This window comes from Erythrolamprus reginae, chromosome 5 (assembly GCF_031021105.1).
Source record: "Erythrolamprus reginae isolate rEryReg1 chromosome 5, rEryReg1.hap1, whole genome shotgun sequence".
NCBI lineage: Eukaryota > Metazoa > Chordata > Lepidosauria > Squamata > Dipsadidae > Erythrolamprus > Erythrolamprus reginae.
The window spans coordinates 82,057,466-82,082,423 of NC_091954.1; the positions used below are offsets into that span (position 1 = coordinate 82,057,466).

The following is a 24,958-nucleotide window of genomic DNA, read 5'->3' on the forward strand; positions in this document are numbered from 1 at the left end:
TCCGCAATGGACTTCCGGGGCTGGGCTGAATGCATGTCCCGTAAACGCCAGCGATATCCAAGCGAGTTGGTAGAACTCATTTCGGGGATAGTGTGTGTGTGTGTGTGTGACGAAGTGGCCTGGTTAGTTTAGAAAAGGTTTACCCCCCCCCCCCCCTCTGTCCAAAGGCCTGAGGGTCCCATCCTATCCCAGGACGGGTTCCTTCCTTTCCCGGGTGCGAGAAGAACCTGCCTGATTACAAAGCAGTGACGTCCAGAGGAGCCGCGCCGGCCCCGCAGTGAAAGGCAGCCACCCAAGCCTGAGGAGCGGCTGAGGCGCAGCGCCGGCTTCGGCTCGCGAGGCGGGGCGTGCCTGCACCTGTCCGCGGGGCAGTCCCCAAGCCCGCCTCCTTCTCTCCGGCCGGTTGGCGGCTCTGCCCGCGGAGCAGTCCCGCCGCGCCTCTGGAGCGAGCATGGCCGGCCTCACAGGGTCTCAGCTCGTGGCTCGGTTCCAGCGCCGCTGCGGACTCTTCCCCCGAGGCGAGGAGGACCCCCGGGCTCAGGCGGTGGGCAACGGCAGCCGGCCCCCGACTCCGCGGCAGGTCCGCAACGGGCAGCGTCCGGGCTTCAGCCTACCGGCTGACTGCGCCGCCGACTGCAACGGCAGCCCCGGGGACGCCTGGAAGGTAACGCGTTCAACGGGGGCGGGATGCGAGAGGAGCCGGAGCCTTATATATATAGTCAGTGTTTCCCAACCATGGCAACTTGAAGATATTTGGACTTCAACTCCTAGAATTCCCCAGCCAGCATTCGCTGGCTGGGGAATTCTGGGAGTTGAAGTCCAAATATCTTCAAGTTGCCAAGGTTGGGAAACACTGATATAAATGCTTCCCTCAGGAAAGCAGGTTGACTTCCTGTTACTGTGAAAGGGCTTTTTGGGGGGGGGGGAGTAATAGGAACAAAATTGCAAAGCCTGTACCTTAAGGACACAAATCTAGAAAGCTGTAAGTATTGCACCCTTTACGACTTTGCTACTGTACAGCCTTGGTTCCCGCCCACGTCCCTCTGAATTTTTCACTCTTGGGTAAAGACTTCTGGGAAGAACTGAAAAGCTTGTCTGCAAACCTTTGAAATAAAGTGCTCAAAAATATAAAGGGAACACTTAAACAACAGAATATAACTTCAAGTAAATCAAACTTCTGTGAAATCAAACTGTCCACTTAGAAAGCAACACTGATCGATAGTCAATTTCACAGGCTGTTGTGCAAATGGAATAGTTGTGCAAATGAAACATTCAATGAGAATATTTCATTCATTCAGATCTAGAATGTGTTATTTGAGTGTTCCCTTTATTTATTTTGTGCAGTATATAACCCCACCCCTCCCCCAATTATAACAGTAGTAACTTTGAGAGGTGTTTTTTAAAAAAAATTAGGTCCAAATATTGTTAGCTTTTTATTTTGCATCTGGGATATTTACAGGAAAGCTTTATTTTAAATATTGCTTATTATAATAATTTGACCTTAACAAAAGTGGTGGTGGTGGTTAATAAAGATTTGATGAACTGGTGGATTTCTCGGTGGTGACAATGATGAAGATGTTATTTGCAGGATAAAATCAGTAGAAGACAGTAATTCATTGAAATACACTGCTCAAAAAAATAAAGGAAACACTTAAACAACACAATATAACTCTAAGTATATCAAACTTCTGTGAAATAAAACTGTCCACTTAGGTAGCAACACTGATTGACAATCAATTTCACATGCTGTTTTATACATTCAACTTTGTACAGAATACAGAACTACTCAACAAAGTAGTCAATGAGAATATTTCATTCATTCAGATCTAGGATGTGTTATTTGAGTGTTCCCTTTATTTTTTTGAGCAGTATACTGTATATTGCAATAGCCTGGGAAAAAATTCAGTTCCATATTACTTTAGAGATTAAAGATGTTCATGTTATTGGCAAAGGTTCTTAGTATGCCTTTATGTTTAGTAAACCGACATAAACACATCCTGAAGTTTTGCATCATGCTCAGCATGTTATGTGCAACCAGCCTTTGTGGTTTGGAAACCATGATATATGATTCAGCATGATGGATGAACCAAGACAGTTGTGTTGTATAGACCAGGGCGTCTCCAACCTTGGCAACTTTAAGACTTGTGAACTTCAACTCCCAGAGTTCCTCAGCCAGCAAAGCTTAACATTAAGATCCTTCTCTTAATGTTAAGTCAAAAAATATTGTTGCTGAGTATTACAACAGTATTTGTTTGCAATATTTAAAACCAAACCTTTATGCAAGTGTTCAATGTACCATCTATTTATTATAACTAGGAAGTAAAATATATTCTAATGGATTTATTTTTTATGAATATTTTATTATGACTGACTTGACCAATGGCTTACTTGTCTCATCTCAAAATCTCTGCTTATAGACAAGAAAAATATTTATATTTATATATACATATGTGCACATTCATACATGCAAACAAATATAGAGGGTACAATATCTCTAGGTTGTTCTTTCTTTCCATTTCTTCTAATTTTGACCTGTTGCATTTCTATTACTTTTTCTTGGATTTCTGAATTTATTTATTTATTCCTATATTAAACTTTTCTTCTCCAATTCTTCATATTGGGCTCTTTTTTGGTTTTTCTGTTGTTGTCTTGTGTCATTTAAATCAGCCAGGCAAGTCATAGACCTTCTCTCCTACCTAATTCAAACATGCTAATTTATTGTTTTGAAATAATTAACCCGAACTCCATTTACTTTAATGAATACTTGTAAAATCTTTTTCAGGGATACGCAGTATTTTGCAGTATTTTGAATTTTGTTAAAGTTTACAGTTTCATCAACCTGAAAAACAATGAGAAAGATTGCAGGAGTTGCTGATAAAGAAAATACTGAAATCACAAGTTATATATTTTTCAATGCTTTCTAATAAGAAATGTGAGAAAACATAAAGGAAAGATAGTCCCAAAGTGCCATTGTTCAATTTGTCCATATTAAAGACACAGTGAGACCAGTTGAATAGATCAAGCCTCGGTGGCGCACTGGTTAGAGTGCAGTACTGCAAGCTACTTCTGCTGATCACCAGCTCTCTGCAGTTTGGCAGATCAAATCTCAATAGACTCAAGGTAGACTCATCCTTTCATCCTTCCAAGGTTGGTAAAACGAGGATCCAGATTGTTGGGGGCAATATACTTACTCTCTGTAAACCGCTAAGACAAGGCTGTAAATACTGTGAAACAGGTATATAGATTAGATTAGATTAGATTTATTGGATTTATAAGCCGCTCCGCAGACTCGGGGCGGCTCACAACAATGGTAAAAACAGTACATAGTAACAAATCTAATATTTAGCAATCTAAATTACAGTTTTAGGTTAAAAAGTCCAAAAAAGAAACCCCAATATATAAAAAACAAGCACACAATCTAATCATCCACAAAACTACATGGGCAAGGGGGAGATGTTTCAATTCCCCCATGCCTGACAGCAGAGGTGGGTTTTAAGGAGTTTACGAAAGGCAAGGAGGGTGGGGGCAATCCTAATATCTTGGGGGAGCTGGTTCCAGAGGGTTGGAGCCACCACAGAGAAGGCTCTTCCCCTGGGTCCCGCCAGACGACATTGTTTAGTTGACGGGACCAGAGAAGGCCAACTCTGTGGGACCTAACTGATTGCTGGGATTTGTGCGGCAGAAGGCGGTCTCGCAGATATCCTGTAAGTTTAAATGCTATTGCTAATGCTATACAGTCTCACCTATCGCGGGAGTTACGTTCCAGACCTTGCCGCGATAGGTGAAATCCGCGATGGGGAATTTATCCTCCTTCCCACCAGCTCCGGATGCCTGGAGGCGAGCAACGGCCGGCTAACCTTTCCCCCCCACTACTACTTACTCTGTTCTTTGCAGCAGTTCGGCCAAATGTTGTGTTTTTTGCCTTGCCCCGTCTGTAAAGTCCCTGGTGAGCTGCCCCGGCTGTTTCTTTTTTTCTCTCTCTCTCTTCCGCCCTCGAGCACTTCCTCTTCCGCCCTCGAGCCCAGTCTGGAAATTCCCGCCGCGTCGCGTTCCTTTCTTTTTTTTCCTTTCGGCACTGGCGAGGGGGATTGAACGAGGGGACGGGCCTCCGCCGGAGCTCAGTCCCCGCCCCGCTCATCATTTGGGAGTCCCGCTGGGGGATTCTAGCGTTTGTTTGTGTGGTAAAATCATTCAAATGAAGCTGACTTCAAAACCCGCGATGAAGTGAAGCCGCGGCAGGTGAAGCGCGATAGAGCGAGGGACTACTGTAGATTTAACTTGGCAGCTGGGAGAAAACGTATATAAAATGACATTTTTCTCTTCTCAGTCAGTATGTTAGTTTAGATCAAAAATGACAAATTCAAACTTTTAGTAGAGAGGCAGATTATGCTTATTTTATTCTTTTCAAAGTATAGCTCAGCCATTGGAATTATTCTGAAAATTTTGTACAAAAGAGAATATGCAATTCATACTCTTTTTACTATGTAACTTGTATAATAGCTGCAGTGATTCACTTAACAAATGTGGCAAGAAAGGTTCACTTAACAACTGTCAGCAATAGAAATTTTGGGCGCAATTGTGGTCATAAGTCGAGGTCTACCTGTACACGAACATGCATGTAATATGTCTGCAGTTTCCATTTTCTTTTGGACCTATTTGGAATATATTTCCAAGGTTTTTGTGAGTCATTTGCATTCTTCTCTCTTCCCTAACTCTAGAGTCTATTGTAATTGGGTGGATAATACATGTAAATAAATATAAATTAGTGAGTGAGTGCACTTAAACCAATAATAATAGCACTGTCGTATGAAAGGAGTTCTGGCATTAAAACTGAAAATGAAGAAAATAAATTTGAACATTGAAATACAGTATTCCCTCGATTTTCGCGGGGGATGCGTTCCGAGACCGCCCGCGAAAGTTGAATTTCTGCAAAGTAGAGATGCAGAAGTAAATACACTATTTTTGGCTATGAACAGTATCACAGCCTTCCCTTAACACTTTAAACCCCTAAACTGCAATTTCCCATTCCCTTAGCAACCATTTAGATCATTACTCACCATGTTTATTTATTAAAGTTTATTAAAAAAAATATTTATTAAAGGTGGACGAAAGTTTTGCGATGACGTATGACGTCATCGGGCGGGGAAAACCAAATTATAGGGAAAAAAACAGCAAAGTATTTTTTAATTAATATTTTTGAAAAACTGTGGTATAGCCGTTTCGCGAAGTTCGAACCCGCGAAAATCGAGGGACCACTGTATTGAGAAAATCTGGCCCTTCACTTGACCCATTTGTTAAATCTATGAATGGACAAGGACATGAGTATAGATGTTCCTGCTACAGTTGGTTAGTCTAGAAAGCTGTTCCATTTAAACTATGACAGGTACTAGATTTTTTTAGCTGACCTGCTTTTTGCTATATTATAAGTGTTTCACAACACTTATATTATCCTAAAAGGGTCCTAAAAAATGTCCTCGGCACTTTAAAGAAAAGAGGCCAGAAACAGCCCAGTAGGCTCGTGTTTCGCCGTCCCCAGGCTCCAAAGGCTTCCCTGGAGCTGGAGAAAGGTAAAAACAGCCTCCCCATCCCTCCAGAGGCTCTCTGGAAGACAAAAATGCCCTCCCAGAGCCTCTATGCAAGCCAAAAATCAGCTGCTCGGCACACACATGCATGTTGGAGTTGAGCTAGGGCAATGGCTCATGTGCCAGCAGATATAGCTCCATAGGCCACCTGTGGCACCTGTGCCAGAGGTTCACCATCACTGCCTACACCATCTCTAAAAAATGGCTGTCCAACCCCTTCTTGAAAGTCTCAAGTGCTGAAGCTCTCACAACTTCTGCAGGCAAGCTACTTTAACAGAACCTTGCAAATCAGAAGTTACAAACTTCCTGCCACCACTTTTCACTGTCTGATTTATGAGTGCAAATCTTTCCTTCCTAGATTTCTTCCTGTGACTGTGAAGTTCTTGGGGCCCTTTCTTTATCTGATCATTTTCTAGGCAGCATCTTTCTTTCCCTTCCCCCAAGGTTATCCATACATTCCTTTACATTTATCCATGGTCTTAGATCCATAACCCATCATTTGCTGTGCTCTGTAGTGGAGGGAAGGGCAATGATGTCCAGGCTTCAAGTAGTGGCTACATGTCTAGATGTTCATTCAGGTTTTCTTGAATCTGGGATATAATGTGAAGGTGGCCTATTTCAAGTTATGATTACCGCTTCCTCTTCACTATGTTGAAGTGTTGGGTAACTAGCTGTTATCTTCTGTGCATTCATAGTTCTTGTATACTTACATTTCACATGTATAATATCTCATTAGGTCTGCTGTTGTAGTAGCAGCATTCTATCAATTTCAGGTTCTCTTATCTTGTCCATACATGGTTTGTTCCAGTAGCTCACTTAGTGTCCTGGTTTTCTATTATTTGGCCCAAACCTTGCTAATCCAGGTGTTGTGATGACTGAGTTGGCATGAATCTCTTATGTCCCTCTCATATTGGAGGCAGGCAAGTGAGCATTAGGGGAGTGAGTCTTTGTTCAAGGACTCTGCTTATAAGGTAGGCATCAGAAGGGATTTAAAGCCTGGTCTCCTACAGTACACATCCAGCTTCAATAAATGGCTATGCACAAAAAATAAATACATACAAGAATCCTACTTTAATCCTATGACATTCTGTTATTGCCTTCAGCATTTTATCTTGAGTATTCATTTGAAACACATTGTTTTATAGTTAATTTAAAAAGAGGGATGAGAGAAGAAGAGAAGGAGTGAGTGAGAGAAAGGGGAGGGAGGGAGGAAGGAAGGAAGGACTTTTTAAATCAAAACTGAGCCTTGTACTTCTCTAAGTTACATTCTTGTGCCTGGATGATCTTTCTTTGACCACAAAGACCTGTGTCTAAATAATTTAAGCACCGTATTAGGTAGAGTGTTTTCCACATCCTATGTTTTTTCCTCCCTTACTGGGAAAATAATCTATTTCCCTGACCCACATAAATACTATCACTGTGTTTTCGAGTACCATCATCATAAGAATAGTGATTGGTTGATTACAGAGCATGAATTCTAGTATTGTCATCTTAATAGTAGTGATTGGTTGATTACAGTAACAATAGAGAGCATGGGTTCTAGCTTTTGTAATGGCTAGTTGTGTTTGAAACTATCTAGGTGTAGTCTTTGAAATAATATATCTCTTTTGATCAAGGTTGCACTGTGTGTTCTCAGCTTCATTTGCTTGCAGATGTGTCATTACCCAAGTGGATAATGAATACAAGCCAAACAAACCAAGCAAATAACCAATCTCAAAGAGCATTAAGGACTCTGTATATCTCTTTCCCATCAGGAATTAAGTTGTAATTGCTTCCAGATTCAATGTAACTTCTTACAATAATAGACATATACTTCATAATTTCCCCTTGCTATTTTGGAAATATTACAAAGCTTGTATCAACACAAAACTGCCATAGTGGTTATATTTGAAGACTATTTTAAAGCATAACTTCAAAAATATATTAAATTCCTGTTGCCTTGCCTTCCAGCATATCCACCTTCTCAGTCACTGTTCTAACAACAGAGTCTCTTTACTTTGAGTTACTTTCCTGCCTCTTCTTTTCTCTGCCCTTTGTCTTGTTGTATATTTGGACTTCAACTCCCAGAATTCCCCAGCCAGCATCTGCTAGCTGGGGACTTCTGGGAGTTGAAGTCCAAATGTCTTCAAGTTGCCATGGTTGGGAAACACTGGTATAGTTGTTTGTGGCAGCCTAATGTTTTTCCAAATCTGCACCTGGTTAACTTTTTATTTATTTTTTTAAATTGATTTTTTAAAATATAGAATATAAAACACACACATTTTTATTTATCATCTGTTGACCATGTCCTTCAACCAAGAAAATCTTTAATCTTTAATTTTAACAGGATTTATATACCGCCCAACTCAAGTGGACTTTGGGTGGCTAACAATATTTAAAATAGTATAAAATGTTACAATATCAAAAATATCAGAAATAAGACAATGGAAACAAATAATAACACTAACATACATACAATCAGTCATTCATGCTCCTAGGCCCGCCCTAAAAGCTAGGTCTTGATGGCTTCCTGGAAGGCCGGTAGGGTAGGGATTTCATTTCATTTCATTTATTAGATTTGTATGCCGCCCCTCTCCATAGAGTTGGGGCAGCTCACAGCAATAATAAAACAATGTACAATAACAAATCTAATATTTAAAAATATCTAAAAACCCCTTATTTAAAAACAAGACATACACACAAACATACCATACATAAATTATATAGACCTGGGGGAGATATCTCAATTCCCCCATGCCTGACGGCAGAGGTGGGTTTTAAGGAGTTTACGAAAGGCAAGGAGAGTGGGTGCAATCCTAATCTCCGGGGGGAGCTGATTCCAGAGGGTTGGGGCCGCCACAGAGAAGGCTCTTCCCCTGGGTCTCGCCAGCTGACATTGTTTAGTCGACGGGACCCGGAGAAGGCCAACTCTGTGGGACCTAACTGGTCGCTGGGATTCATGCGGCAGAAGGCGGTCCCGGAGATATTCTGGTCCGATGCCATGAAGGGCTTTATAGGTCATAACCAACACTTTGAATTGTGACTGGAAACTGATCGGCAACCAATGCAGACTGCGGAGTGTTGGTGTAACAGGGGCATACCTAGGGAAGCCCATGATTGCTCTTGCAGCTGCATTCTGCACGATCTGAAGTTTCCGAACACTCTTCAAAGGTAGCCCCATGTAGAGAGCATTACAGTAGTCGAACCTCGAGGTGATGAGGGCATGAGTGACTCCCGGTCCAGGTAAGCAATGTCGTTTGGCGGGACCCAGGGGAAGAGCTTTCTCTGTGGCGGCCCCGACCCTCTGGAACCAGCTCCCCCCAGATATCAGAGTTGCCCCCACCCTCCTTGCCTTTCGCAAGCTCCTTAAAACCCACCTCTGTCGTCAGGCATGGGGGAATTGAAATTTCCCTTCCCCCTAGGCTTATAGAATTTATACATGGTATGCTTGTATGTATGATTGGTTCTTTAAATTGGGGGTTTTTAGATTGTTTTTTAATATTAGATTTGTTTACATTGTCTTTTTATATTGTTGTTAGCCGCCCCGAGTCTTCGGAGAGGGACGGCATACAAATCAAATCAAATCAAATCAAATCAAAAAAGAAAGAAAGAAAGAAAGAAAGAAAGAAAGAAAGAAAGAAAGAAAGAAAGAATCCATGGATGCAATAAGTGCAGAAAAATGCGAACATTTTGCCACCCGTATTGCCACTAGATAAGTCCTAATATAGGCTCTTAAATAGTGTTCAGTCAGACTCAGATTTACTAGCTTTCCAGAGTTGCTCTAGATGTCTCTTCTGGCGCTTCATCTCCCAGAGGTCCTTGGAGACCAATGAGTCCTCCTGGATCCATTGCCTCAGGGACATTCCAGAAGATAAAGAAAATGAAGCAAAAACTATCCATCTACACTGCCCTTTCTATAGTGTTTGCCACCATTTCCCCCGTGAGATGCTACATATCCCTAATGTTGCCATTTTTAAAATTGTTATTTCATCACTAGTTCATACTATCTAAACACCTGGTGTTTCTGGCATCAAAACTTCCGTAATTTGTTCTTTTTCTCCCAGAGTAGAGCCTAGAGTTGATGATAGTTTATGAAATACCTTAGCTTTAATATGACACAGAAGTTCTCCATAAGCATCTAGCAAGTTGATCCCAGGTTGAGAGGCCTGAACAGATGGAATTTATCTTCTGTCTTTCAAAAAATATGTCTTCTGTATAATATAATTGATTGATTAATTAATTAATAATAATAATAATAATAATAATTTACTAGATTTGTATGCCGCCCCTCTCCGAAGACTCGAGGCAAATTGCCAAATATTGTACTATAGTGTGATGGTTGCTAAAGACTAGTGAGAGTTATCTAGGATTGGTTCAATAACCCCATAATTTTCTGATTTGCTGGTTATATCCAGCCTATTAGTGAACATTTTGTTTGGTTTGGCAAAGCAACACTTGATCTTTGTTTTAACTGGCTGAAAATAGCGCTTGGAAGAAAAATAGAAGTTGGGAAAAGGAAGAAGTAATAGCAGTAGCAAGGAGGCCCCGCTTAAGGGCATCCAAATAACACACCCAAACTATCTTTTTACAACTGTACTCCTTATGTTGAACCATTAACATGTTCTGAAACTCAAGCATTTCTTCAGTAGACAATAATTAACCAATTTAGCTAAGCTGTATTGATTTTAGTTGGAATTTAGTGGTTGTGATGATTGTGTCCTCTTTATTCTCTTTCTTCCATTTTTTCCAAAGTGGAATAAACTTTTTGTACTTTTAAAGGTTTGTATTGGATAGATTAACAAAGTGTTTCTCATTATATTTTCCTGCATACGCAATTGAATTTGACCCGGTGTTGGTTTTGCATTGTTGGCTCTCGCAGGAGAATCCAAAATATCTTCTTTTTTTACTATCACCGAATTGTAGGATGGAATTCTAGGAATACTGGGAACTTGCCAAGTGGGACAGTGTGTAGTGTTAGGAGATGCTTGACTGCAGCCTATTGGAGGATCTATGGGAGAAAAAAAATATCTGTCAATAAGATTCTCGGTTACCGGTAGTCCTCAATTTACAGCCACAACTTAGCCCAAAATTTCTGTTCTTAAGTAAGACAGTTGTGACACGAGTTCTGCCCCCTTTTACAAACTTTCTTGCCTCAGTTGTTAAGTGAATCACTTTGGTTGTTAAATTAGCAGCACGATTGTTAAGTGAATCCGGTTCCGCCGTAGATTTCATTTGTCAGAAGGTCATAAAAGATGATCACATGACCCTGGGACACTGCAACCATCATAAATAAGGGGCCAGTTGCCACGCATCTGAATTTTGGTCACATGACCAGGGGGATACTGCAATGATCACAAGTGTGACAAAGTCCCATCATAAGTGCCTTCATTTTTGCCAGTGCTGCTTTGAATCCCAGCGAGGGGAATCCCAGCGCTTCGGCTGGCAACGAAAGTCTGGAGGTGGGGTTTCCCAGTGAGGGGAGCCTTAAGAGAATCCCAGCGCTTCGGCTGGCAATGGAAGTCCGTAGGCGGGGATTCCCAGCAGCGCAAGGGAAAAGGGGTGACTTTTGGGATTGGGTTGCATTTGCTTTTACATTGATTCCTATGGGGAAAATTGCTTCGTCTTATGAACTTTTCATCTTACGAACCTGGTCACGGAACAAAGTAAGTTCATAAGACGAGGTATCACTGTAACTTTTAAATGTTTATTGAACTAGTATTGAACCTTTCTTGAAGGAGCTTGGATAGGTCGTGATATTAAACTGAATCCTTTCTGTCCGTATGCTGACTACTTTACAACCTTGTTTCCACGTTCTTTGATAAAAGTCTTAATAGACATAGAACCCATGTTTTTGCCTTTGTGTTTCAGGCAACAGTCGGTGCCCAGTACCATATGCTGTGCACTGCAGACAGGCAGGCACCAGGGGCTGTGGCCAGTTTTGAAGCTGCCTGCATTCACAAACAGCAGAGTTGTTTGGGAGAGTGAATTGGAAGCCAACAGGCATAAAATCTGCTGGATCTTTGCTTCTTGTGTTCATAAATATTAACCAGCTGTTTGACATGAGATGCTTCTAACAATTGACACAGCTCTTTTCTCCCCTAGTGTGTTCCCAAGAAGGATATTTCTGTGTTAAAAATTGGTAAGCGTTTATTTTCCCCCCATATGGTCAAACTATAACACAATTTATAGCAATGACAAACTAACCTTTCATGAAATTTTGGGGATCAAATTTGGCTGTTTCGTAAGACTAAATAAGGTATGATGAGGCACAGATTGTTGTTATGCTGTGTGATGCATAGCATCCATTTTCTCACAGTGAGCTTACTCATGCAAGCAGGGTTTTATTTTTCAGTATTTCAAATAAGGAATAACTGCAAGGACTTTTTCTCTAAGAAGGGTTCTGAAATAATTCTATAATAGTTCTGAAGCATTATTTCTTCTGAGTTGTTAATTTTCCTACTCAGAACAAAAATACCCTTTACGGGTAGTCTTCGACTTACAACAGTTCATTTAATGACAGTTCAGAGTTGAAAGTGAAAAAGTGACCTGACCATTTTTGACACCTACAGCCATTGCATATTTCCATGATTATGTGATCAAAATTCATGTGCCTGGCAACTGACTCATATTTATGAAGAAAGGATGGGAAAGGGCTATCAGTTTATTAAAGATAATATGTATTAGAATTAAAACCACTGAGGGAAGGGTTTAGAAGGAGAAAGAGGAAGTAGAAAGGAAGGAGAGAAGGAGGTAGGAAGCAGGAGAGAAGGAGTAAGAAGGTAAGGAGAGGCGAAGGAGATAGAGAAAGGGGAGTGTGGAGAAAAGAAAGAAACAGACTGATCAATAACAATAAGACTAGTTGCTGCTGAATTTTGATTAATTGGAAAATTTGTGTACTGTTGATATATTGTTAAGGTATACGGCATGTGTTGATGTATATATGGAAATAGTAGAGAAAAATTAAAAAAACCTTATTAAAAAAATTATAATTATTTGCAATTTCCCAGGATCATGTGATTGCCTTTTTCCAACTTCTGACAAGTTTAGACAACGAGGAAGCCAGATTCATATAATAACTGTATTACTAACTTAACAACTGCAGTAATTCACTTAACAAATGTGGCATGAAGGGTCATAAAACAGGGCGAAACAGGGCAAAATTAACACAAAATTTTTAGAAGCTATGTTACATAACAGCTTCAGGGAATTTTACATAAAAGCAAAACTCTGCATTGCTAAATGGAGATAACAGAGAACATTATTGGGAAGCGCAATGGAAAGAAGCCCTTGAACCTCCTACGTCTTACTTAGACTTTTCATTAATTAACCACTGGAAGAACATAAATGATCCATTGCTCATTGATAGCAAGATTAGTAGATCCTTGGAACAAACTTCCAGCAGACGTGGTTGGTAAATCCACAGTAACTGAATTTAAACATGCCTGGGATAAACATATATCCATCCTAAGATAAAACACAGGAAATAGTATAAGGGCAGACTAGATGGACCATGAGGTCTTTTTCTGCCGTCAGACTTCTATGTTTCTATGTTTCTAAGATTTTCTTTATGCCTTTGTAGCACCAACAGTATACAAGTTGGTTTACGAATTTCAAGGGAATCCAAGAAGACTATGCGAGGAGTGGTGAGGTACATACTCTTCCTTCAGCTCTCCCTCCCTCCCTCCCTCCCTCCCTCCCTCCCTCAATTCATGAGTCTTTCTCATAGGGAAAGAAGTTTAGTGACAGGCAGAATATAAAGTTAATAAAAAATAGAACGTAATGCTTCATTTTATCATTTGGGAAGACAAATCATAGCAGAGCTGATCATTTTGTTGCCTAATCTGCTTATGCATGTGAACTATTGGATCAGTTCTGTTTAATTTACCATTTTTTTTGTCCCAATAGTGTGTGTGGCTTTTAATTGCTTACTCCACCTTGCTGGTGTACAATATTTAGTCTTAAAAATGGAATTGTTGAATTGAATGTGATAAAATGTTGTAGAATTGAACATTGTAATGAATTGTTGAAATGAACCTTATTATGAAAGAATATAATTGGTAGGAAAGAACAATGTAATTATGGATTATCTCTGTTCACATATACTTTATATGCATATATTTGAACAGACTCTGGAATGAGGAATAGAGGTGTGGTCACCTTTAGCAGAATAAAACACCTGAATTTAAAGAAGTAGAAAATATCTATTCTTAACTTGAACACAGAAGAGATTAGCTCAAATTATTCTTTAAATGCAAAGTTAAGTCTTTATTTTTAACACACGATTAGTCATGTTATTTTTTTATCAGTGTGAAAATGTGTAAGGGTATATGCATCTCTTTTTTCAATTATTATTCTTGCTAACTGAAACAGTTCACTCTGAACTGTTTTTCTTGAAACAATTGGATCATGATGTTAAACTAACAAAGTTATATCAATAGAAAAGCATAGATATAAATTCATAGAAATAAAGGCTCAGTATGGCTGAGCAACTCTGTAACAATAAGTACAATTATGACAACTGCCCTGCAAAACCAGAGTGATCCAAAGTGAATCACTCTATCTAGAAAAATGGAAAAATAAATCATTATCTTTGATCAAATCATAGAATACTAGAGATTAACAGAGTTGGAAGCAGGAGTGAAATACTACCAGTTCGCCCTGGTTTGAGTGTATAAGGTGGCTACCGGCAGTGTTCCCTCTAATTTTTTTGGGGGGTGGGCGGAAAAGTATAGTGTCTGAGCGGCAGTCCCTTTGGGACTGGGCGGCACAGAAATAATAAATAAATAAATAAACAAACAAACAAACAAACAAATAAATAACCCACCCTGTTTTGCCTCAGAGAATTTCAAAATAAAATACTGTACTGTGTGTCTATAACAGTGAGCTCATAATAGGGCAACTCTATCAATATCAAAATGCCACTTAAATAGTTGAGCTAGTTTCAAACTAGATTTTTATTTTCTTTCTCTCTTCCTTACTCCCATTCTTTTTCTTTCTCTTTTCCTTCCTCTCTTTTTTCTATCTGTTTCTCTCTCTTCCTCTCTTCCTCTCTCTCTCCTTCCCTCTCACTCTTTCCCTCTCAGCTTCTGGGCAGGTTTGGAAAACTCTGAGTTGATGATGATTTTTAAGTGAGCGATTGCTCACTGCTCAGCTTAGAGGGAACTATGGCTACCGGTAGTTTGGAGAACTGGTAGTGGCGGCAGCAGCACAAGGCTCCGCCCACCCATCCAGATGTTGCCATTTCCTTTTTTAAAAATCCTCTCCACATGCATGCTTCAAAAATGGTTGGGAAGGTAAGTAGATTTCATTGCTGGTTGGAAAGGACCTTGTAGGTCATTTAGTCCAACCCACCCCCCACCTAAACAGAGTTTGAAATAACCACAGAAGTCATTTGATTTAATCTCATTCTGAGTGAAAAGTCCTCTGGCAGATGATCATTCAGTCTTTGTTTCAATAGCATTTAGACTTAGCAATGGCATTTAGACTTCAAGCCCTCTAATGAAGACAGACTCATTATGTCCTGTGGCAGCCTGTTCCACCAGCTAACAACTCACACAGTCAGGAAGTTTCTGTTAACATCCAATCTTAAAACTAGTCCGTACAGTTTTAAACCACTGATTCCAACTCTTCCTTCTGGGGCAACAGAGGAAAAGATCCATTCCCTTTTTTTCCCTAAGAACCCATAGGATATTGAAAACCATCATCTTTTTAAAAAAAATATATATATTTGGTTACATGCATTGGAAAAGACAAACATTAAACAAGACAAAACAGTACAATAAAAGTTATACATAGACACCTCTAGGGTTATCATACAGTAATTTATATCGACGATCAATTCATGCTTATAAGTAAATTAGCATAATTCTTTATCTTCATTACAATATTTACTTAATATATACACTTATAATAACTTAAGGATAATTAAATCCTATATATATTGATAAACTAATCGCTGATAGGTTTATTTTGTTTTCTTCTTTCAAGCCAATCATAGAATAAAATCCAAATTTCATAATAGTCCAAATCCTTCCCATCGTTTAATTTCATTGACATTTTATCCAATTATGCACAATCTAAAAATCTTCTTAATTATTACGTTTTCAGTTTACACTATGTTTCAGTTTCCACTATACATTATGTTTCCAGACCGCTATCCTTGCAGTGAATTTGATCTATATCCTGCATACTTTATTCTCCATTCATATATTTTCATTCATACATCTGTGAAAAGGGTTCCCTTGGAAAGTGTTTGCATTTAACCTGTCCAGCATTTGATTTACACAGCCCCTTGGAGCAAGTATCTTTCCTTTTCTCACAAAATAACATTTTAAATCAAGGATGTCAAACTTGGATCATCACGATGATATCATGTGACATATCAGGACTTTCCCCTCTCTTCCCTAAACCAGTCATGGGCATGGTGAGCACATGAAGCATCCGGCCCATAGGCCTTGTCGACCTTGTTTTAAATGATCTATTGCAAGGAATTAGTAACATCATGTGAGGTTGTAGTTTGCAGCATGATGGCACTGTGACCATGCAATTGGTAGCAGTTATTTGCCACAATGTTTTTAAGAGTGTTTTAGAATTGCAATTTTTGTGGATCTAAAGTGGACATTTTGCTTCATGCCAATTGCAATTAAATTAAATTAAATTAAATTGCAGTCATGAAAAAAAATAGATTTAAGTATAGCTGTTGAAGGGGAAAACATTTCCCTCTTCTTTTCCTACCATGATCCTGACAGAATTAGGCCCCTGTTTCCATTCCAAGTGAAGCCTCTGTGAATCTGATAGAAATGTCTGCTGAAATGCAAACAGCAGCCCCAAGAAAGGCCACTTTTGGCAAAGTTCTAGCAAGAAAAGGGCAACCTTCTTTTTTGCCCCAAATTCTGAGGTTATTCAGCTTTCCATGTGTTTAATCTTAAGCAAAGCATAGTAGCAACTTACCATTTGCACTGACTGCCTTTATACAGTTACATTTGTCTCTAGTTTGGTCCTGAGAGCTTAAGAATTGATTTGCTCTACTTCTAAACTAGCTTCCTGTTCTCCGAAATTGCCTGCCAGATGCCTGGCAAATCTCAGATGCACTGCAGATGACCTACACAAGTCCTTGTCAGTAACGCTGCCACTGGGAGTTGCCGTACTTCTTAGCTCAATCATTGAAAAGGCAACATGTGAATCTGCTTTGTATCAGTTTGGGCTTCCTTACAAAGCTTCACATGTGATTTGATAGCCCATTGACTGCTGTTTGGAAAAATATGTACTTAGTTTATGTTTATAAAAGGCACTTTTAAGGAGAAACGAAGAAACAAAATAATAATAATTTTTTTTCACCGTTCATGACATTTACAGAAGTTGCTTGCATTTGATCCTTATGAAAGAGTTACCTAGGCTTAGTGATGGGCTGCCAAAGTTTTTACTACCACACTGTGGGCGTGGGCGTGGCTTATGCATTTTGTTTCAACATCTTTCAGTGCAAATTGGGTGCTTTGGGGTGGAGCTCCAAATTTTGCTACTGGTACTGCCCGTACCTGTAGGAGCCCATCATTGCTCAGGCTGCAAAGTTGTAGAGTTGGCTGCAAAGATCAGGGTTCCCAAGGATCCTTGAATATTGAAGATCTATAAATCTTGAGAGCCTCACACTCAATTCTTTTCAGAAAATGGCTTCAACCTGGAAATGTGTGGAAATCACAAAAGTCATATTTACTTAGAACAGTGATGGCAAACCTATGGAATGGGTGCCACAGGTGGCACGCAGAGCCATATCTGCTGGCACGCAAGCTGTTGCCCTAGCTCAGCTTCAACATGCATGTGGGTGCCAACCAGCTGATTTTTGGCTTGTGGGAGGGTGTTTTTGTCTTCCAGAGAGCCTCCAGGGGAGGGCGTTTTTACTCTCCTCCAGCTTCCTCGGCACCTTAGGAAAAAAAGAAGGACAACTTCAGAAATAATTCCCCAACCTCAGTTTTCACTCTACCAAGCCTACCTATATCTTTTTGCTGGACAAGTTAGATCTCTTCTCATTCATAACAATGGCCACCAAAACGAAGTTAGGGACAAGGCTTTCCATCTCTTTAACAGCATGGTCTATATTTTTTTCCATGTGAAAAAATAGCAAATGTGTTTATGTTTTTTTTAGCTTCCCTTTTTGGTGTTTCTGTATGTTTCTGAGTATATGCCCACAGGAAGCACACAGTGGGCCTTGTCCTTTGTATTCTGGGTCTCATCGTCAGAAAGCAGAGGTTTACAGTGGAAGAGTCAGGAACATTTGGAACTGATCACAACTGATGGGGATTTTTTTCCCTCTCTTCAATCAAATGAACCTGCTTCTTGCTTAGACTCCTCCCTGCCCCTTTGTTTCTTCTTCAATACCAGATTTGGTCTTGTTCTGTTCATGTTTTAAAAACTTACCCTTCTAATGGATATAAAGAGAGTCCTGAATCCTTTAATTTTTTCCATCATTCTGTTGAACTGGAAATAATGTACACTGAGAGCATATGCACCAAAGACAAATTCCTTGTGTGTCCAATCACACTTGGTCAATAAAGTATTGTATTGTATTCTATTCTATTCTATGCTATTCTATTCTATTCCATTCTATTCTATAAGAAATGAAAAAAAGTGGATCAGGGAATCTTGTGGACAATAAAAGCGAGATCTGCTGGTACTGGTTGTGTAGCTTTATGTTATATGTGACATCATTGTCAATGCCCTTTGAACAAGAACAGTGTTTATTTTATTATATATAGCTGAGTGAGGTTTCTTTTTTTAGTAGAAAAAAGTCTGCTGTGAGAATTATGTTCTGTGGTGCAGGGAATAAGGAATGTAAGATAACTATATAAAAACAAATGAAAAAAGTAGATATTTAAGATTGTTTCTTTGTAATTTTATATTATTAGGATCAATTAGTTGATTAAGCAAAAGTATTTGTTAACTGAATTGAATATAAACCTTAGAAATAGACATATAATGAATTATATAACAGTAAACAAATCTTCATTATAACACCATATGCCAAATAAAACAAATCTCAATTATACACCATATGTTGTGTCTCAGTGTATACTGAAGACATCAACATTACTTTGTTTCAAGATGGTTGGCTTATCCACATCCAGAACGGAAGCAAGTGTTGCAAACCTTGACAACACTTGCTTCAACTATATCTGTTCTTGCTTTTTTTGGTATCTGGAGCCATATTTACGCATAAAATATGGAGATCCTAGAATCCCATCTGGAGAAGTATGGTATATTTTGATAATTGCCCAAATATTAGTCTTCTAGCTAAACTGAAATTCCTTTCTATTTATGGATTTTGTTGCAATAAGATATTCAGCACCTGTACTATGAAGTTGGCTGCAAAGAGACATGCTGTTTACATTGTACGATTTCTGTTTTCACTGAATAATTCAAGAAAATTGTAGGGGTTTTAAATTCTTATTCTCATTTTTGCTTGAAAAATTCAAACAAATAAACAAATACCATAATGTCATTATGCAGGTTTCATTGAGACTATCATGTTGAAATATTCAAGTTTATAACAGTTCTGTTAAATCAATACTCTTCCTAGAATCTTGTGAATTACTTCTAGGATTCCTGGAATTAATTCATATCCTTTGGATTTGTTTCTCACATGTTTGTAAAATAGTTTCATTTTTTAAATTTTTAACTAAAATATGTTGACTATTATTTAAAAAGATGAGAATAAGAGATAAACTATAGGTGAATAAACAAGACATTTGAAAGTATTGTGGTGATTTTCATTAAGTAGATATAAATAAAAGAGTTATACAGTTTTTAAAAACAAAAAAAAATCATAATTAAGTTCTAACCTACAGCAAGAGTCTTTCACAAGAATCGCTGTCAACACAGTATAAATCACCATGTAGAATTATAAATTAAAAGAGATTCAATCCACATTATTAAGATTAAATATTAAATATCCTGTGCAATTGGAGTATAGGTTCCATACCTGGTAAAATCCAAATTATGCATATGGAGAAATCCATGCAATAAATTGAAATCTGTGGATGGGTTGAGTTAAATTCTGTGTCAAATGTACTTTTAAAATACAATTGTACTCTAAACACTGAAGCATACTCTCACACTTGGTTAGTCTTTCTTCCAAGGACAAAGAACCTTTTCAGTGAAAGGCATAAAATCTTGTAGCCGCCAGCATATGCAATGCTAGTTCAGTACACTTTGAAGGGATACATAGTTTAATAAGGAAATTGAGGCTGAAATGGGAATTTATCTTTTATGATTTTTTTTTAATGTTAGTATTAATCATTTTCCAGAATTGAACTTTAAAACACTGCAACCAATTACAGAGAAAGAGATCTGCTCTCTTGATAACATTTCCAGTAAAGTGAAGAGAAAGCATTGTCCATTTTTAGTAGTCAGGTTTGGAGTGGTGCTCCAATAATAGGACATCTTGTAATAGTTTTCTCTGATATTTGGAATAAATTTAATATTCTTCCATTGGAATTCTCATCGTTGCATGTGGTGCTTATAATCCCACAGATGATCTGTCTCATTCGGTTTGGCTCCCGTGACAAAGTTTGTTCGGTTGTTTGCATTTCTTTACTTTCAAATCCAGTGGTCTTTGAGAGATTCCCTACCATTTCATGATGGATTTATTCTCAAATGTTTTCACTGGTACCTTCTGTTGTGATTCAGCCTGAGGCTCCTCAGGGAACGGCTGGAACTCTGCCGGATCCATGCTCAGAGGGGGAGGACGATGAACAGGAGGGGGAGGACCAGGCAGAAGAGGAAGAGGAGGAGGGAGAGCAGCCTGAGACCCCCGTGGGGGGGCCCTCTCCCCAGCGAGTAGCCTGGATTCATTAGATGAAGACGCCCAGGCTATCATAGATATGAGGCAGAGACGGGCAGCCCAAAGAAGGGGCCAATTAGCAAGGTATTTCCATCCCTGAATTGGTAACAGCTGGGTTTGGGTGTGGTTCTCCTCAGCAGGGTTGAAAAGGCAGGCCCGCCCTTACTGTATTGTGGAGAGTTATCAATTGGGAGTCCTGTGACCTTGCTTTGATTCTTGGCGTCTCTGATCTTGGCTTGTGGCTTCGAAGGCTGAAGACTTGGGAAAGGCGTGGGTTTTATTATCTCCAGTGTTGTTTTTGCCAGCAGGAATCCTGTTTTATTGCCTGGCCGTCGTGAAACCTCTGTGAAGCTTCATAACGTTCCTGTCTGTAAGAACAGTTTTTGTTACCTGTGTTTGCTTTCAAATATATAAACTGCCTTTGCTTTTTACCAGTGTGTCTGGCTACTCTTTTTAGTTGGTGTTGGCGTCTGGGGGGACCCAGACAGAACACCTTCATTCCAAGACCTCTTAAAAGCTTCAAGAACCTCCAACATTCTTTGTTGGGCAAATATCTGAATGTAGAACATTCCACAGAGGAGAAATTATTCCACTTTTCTATGGTGAGATAAATGTCATTTAGGAAAGAAACATTATCTACTATCAAAAAACTTTTTACTTTTTCTTACATTTCATATTATTCATTTGCTACAAACTTTCCCTCCCCTCCCTTTATTTTCCCTATTGTTTTCCTTCATTTTCTTTATTCATTCTCCAGTTATTCTTTTTCTGCTTTTCCTCCTCCAATTAGAAACATCTGGAAGTTGTTCGGGATTGGAAAGAAGGACTACTCTCAGCTTTGGGGACAATTTAGAAAAAAGCTTAGAAAATATCTTGAATACTAACATCATTTTGTTATGATAAAAGAATGATTGGCTGTATGTCTTTGGGCACTGGTGAACTTTAAGAAGTATCTTAAGTATACTACATCATTGAATGTAGAAAGAATACCAGTGAATTTTGCTGTTCTTCTCATACCATCATAGCGTAAGAAAAATAGAAATGTGCTACCTTGCTTCTAGGGGTTCTTATTAATTCAGTACAGTGTTCCCTCGCTTTTCGCGGGGGATGCGTTCCGATACCGCCCGCGAAAGTCGAATTTCTGCGAAGTAGAGATGCGGAAGTAAATACACTATTTTTGGCTATGAACAGTATCACAAACCTTCCCTTAACACTTTAAGCCCCCTAAATTGCAATTTTCCATTCTCTTACCAACCATTCAGATTATTACTCACCATGTTTATTTATTAAAGTTTATTTAAAAAAATATTTATTAAAGGCAGACAAAAGTTTGGCGATGACATATGATGTCATCGGGTGGGAAAAACCGTGGTATAGGGGGGAAACCTGCAAAGTATTTTTTAATTAATATTTTTGAAAAACCGTGGTATAGACTTTCCTTGAAGTTTGAACCTGCGAAAATCGAGAGAACACTGTAAATCCCAACTGCAGCAACAGAATGAGGAAAGCTGTTGTAACTTCCTGCCACTTAAAAAAAGAGCTAGAAGCCAAAGCTGAGGTTAGGTTTGTATTTTCCGCAGGATTGAAAACCAGGGTTGTTGAAACTGTAGATCATTTAGATTTATCTTATAAATGTACTAATACACTTACAATTTCCTTGCAGGACTGTTCACAAGATTACATTGTAACAAATTATTTCTACTACTACTTGTTCAAAATTTCGGCTGCAATGGGCCAGGAAGTTTTCTACATCACGTTTCTTCCGTTCACTTACTGGATCATTAATGCCCACGTTGCACGGAGACTAATAATTATGTGGTCGGTAGGTATTATTCACATTAATCACAGCTTAATATGTCATTGGTAATAGTCACTCATGCCCTCACCACCTCGAGGTTCGACTACTGTAACGCTCTCTACATGGGGCTACCTTTGAAAAGTGTTCGGAAACTTCAGGTCGTGCAGAATGCAGCTGCGAGAGCAATCATGGGCTTACCCAGGTATGCCCATGTTTCACCATCACTCCGCAGTCTGCATTGGTTGCCGATCAATTTCCGGTCACAATTCAAAGTGTTGGTTATGACCTTTAAAGCCCTTCATGGCATTGGACCAGAATACCTCCGAGACCGCCTCCTGCCGCACGAATCCCAGCGACCGATTAGGTCCCACAGAGTGGGCCTTCTCCGGGTCCCGTCAACTAAACAATGTCGGTTGGCGGGCCCCAGGGGAAGAGCCTTCTCTGTGGCGGCCCCGACTCTCTGGAACCAACTCCCCCCGGAGATTAGAACTGCCCCTACTCTCCCTGCCTTCCGTAAAGTTCTTAAAACCCACCTTTGCTGTCAGGCATGGGGGAATTGAAACATCTCCCCCGGGCATATATAATTTATGCATGGTATGCTTGTGTGTGTGTTTGTTAGTATATTGGGGGTTCTCTTTTAAACTTTTTTAAATATCTAAATTGTTTGGATTTGTTCGATTTGTTTATGCCTTGTTGTGAGCCGCCCCGAGTCCGCGGAGAGGGGCGGCATACAAATCTAAATAATAAGTAAATAAATAAATAAATAAATTCTCTATCTAACTGGTTGTAAATTAAACCATGTAAAAGCCAAACTAACTGCTTCTATGATCCTTTCGCCCCATTTGGATAGAGAAAATAAGACCCTTGGTGTAGAACTCCCCAGCAATTATATAAACTGCTGATTCTTCAGAAGGGTTGATGCCTGATGCAACTTGGGTATCTCCTGAGATGGTCTCTTCCACATGCTTTCAAGTGGACAGTTCATGGGAAGAATGGTCAGATGAATAGCCACATAAGAGGGTGTCATACAGTTGAAACTGGTTTTCATGTATATGGGACTGCTGGAATTAAATCATCTGGGGAGAATATCAGTCCTACAGTTCTTTCTCATTGGGGTAATTCTCCAGAGGACTAGAATAGCTGATCAAGAACAGTGGTTGTCTTTGCTGCCTTGTACTCTATTCACAGTAGTATTGGATTTTCATTTTTATATCTCTGAGTGTAGTACTGCCCTCTGCTGGACTCCAGCGGTTAACAGGGCGGAATTGGTGGCTTCTGTTAAGCATTTTGTATTCCATCAACTGAAGATAGCTTGCAGAGAAAGACAAAGGCATTCCATGCTCTGCAACAAATCTATATATAAAACCAATAGTGGTACCAGGAATGAGAGAATGGATAAGAATGCCTTGACATACATGCACAAATTCCTTGGCTGTGTAAACCTTCCCCCTTCTTGGCAGATAGGGGCAAGGATGGTAGAACATTTTTTTAAATGAAGAAAATATATTTGACACCTTGATTTTCGGAGTTGTCTGCAACTCTGCTGTTCAGGGTACATGGTTTGTCAGAATGAATGAATGAATGAATGAATGAATGAATGAATGAATGAATGAATGAATGAATGGGGTAGATTCATATGGACATGCGGTAAACTGTGGAACTTACCTATGTCCAGGGAGCAATACTTACCAGTACTGTCACACAAAATCATGGATCAAAATTGTGGTTTAAGTTTAGGGTTTATGTAGAAAAATGGAGACGCTTGACACAGGAGGACATAATTTTATTGTGTATGACATGATGCTTTTATTAATCCAACATCTCTGTAACTCATAAATAAAGACGTCTGAGTGTGTACAATTGATTTTTAAAATATTAGGGATTTTAGGTTAGATTTTTAGCTAGTTAATTGGATTTGTCATTGTATATTGCTATTTTTTATTAAATGTTGTAAGCTGCCCCGAGTCTTCGGAGAGGGGTGGCATAGAAATTCAATCAATTAATCAATTGATCAATCAATAATTTTAAGGTATGCTTTGAAAGTATCATAGGCCTTACATTCTACATAGGAATTCTGAGTGAATATATCCACTTTTCTTTACTAAAAGGCCTAAGCAAAAATGTCCAAGTAACAATCATGTTGCCATTTAATTTATTATTTATTTATTTATTCAATTTTTATGCCGCCCTTCTCCTTAGACTCAGGGCGGCTTACAACATGTTAGCAATAGCACTTTTTAACAGAGCCAGCACATTGCTCACACAATCCGGGTCCTCATTTTACCCACCTCGGAAGGATGGAAGGCTGAGTCAACCTTGAGCCGGTGATGAGATTTGAACCGCTGACCTTCAGATCTACAGTCAGCTTCAGTGGCCTGCAGTACAGCACTCTACCTGCTGCACCACCTATTGTCTTGGTATTTCATAATGTAGTACTCTGTATGCATTGATTTGGTTGGATGTAGATATCAAACCCATTTTCAGAAAGCTGAACTTGGTTAGATTGTTGTAGAAATAGGCTTTCAAACTTCTTTTATTGCTTTAAAACATTTCTGAGAATCCAAATGGTTACAATCTAAGTGCTTCCTCTTTCTTATTTGTTTGCTTGATTTATTTATACCCTGCCATTCTGCTCAAATGAGCACTTAAGAAAACTAACGTAAGTTAAAAACTTGAAAGATTTTTTTCAAAATGGAAATGGATGCTAAAAATCAATAACCAATTAAAACCCCAGCAAAAGAGAAGGTTTTTTGAGGATTTTTTCAA

At 39.2% G+C, this 24,958-nt stretch overlaps 1 protein-coding gene across 4 annotated transcripts in view; it reads left to right on the top strand.

The window, feature by feature from the left end:
• The first annotated feature begins 208 nt into the window (after positions 1 to 208).
• SGPP2 (sphingosine-1-phosphate phosphatase 2) overlaps positions 209 to 24,958 on the top strand; it is a 50,395-nt gene continuing 25,645 nt past the window's right edge. The window contains exons 1-4 of one of the 4 annotated variants that reach the window (XM_070753295.1): positions 325 to 664; positions 11,664 to 11,700; positions 20,830 to 20,996; positions 22,058 to 22,216. In XM_070753295.1, coding sequence (XP_070609396.1) covers positions 452 to 664; positions 11,664 to 11,700; positions 20,830 to 20,996; positions 22,058 to 22,216 — 576 coding nt within the window. In that variant the 5' untranslated portion in view covers positions 325 to 451. Of the gene's footprint in view, positions 665 to 11,663; positions 11,701 to 20,829; positions 20,997 to 22,057; positions 22,217 to 24,958 lie in introns of all 4 variants that reach the window. The other 3 variants (XM_070753296.1, XM_070753293.1, XM_070753294.1) reach the window with 3 other exon arrangements.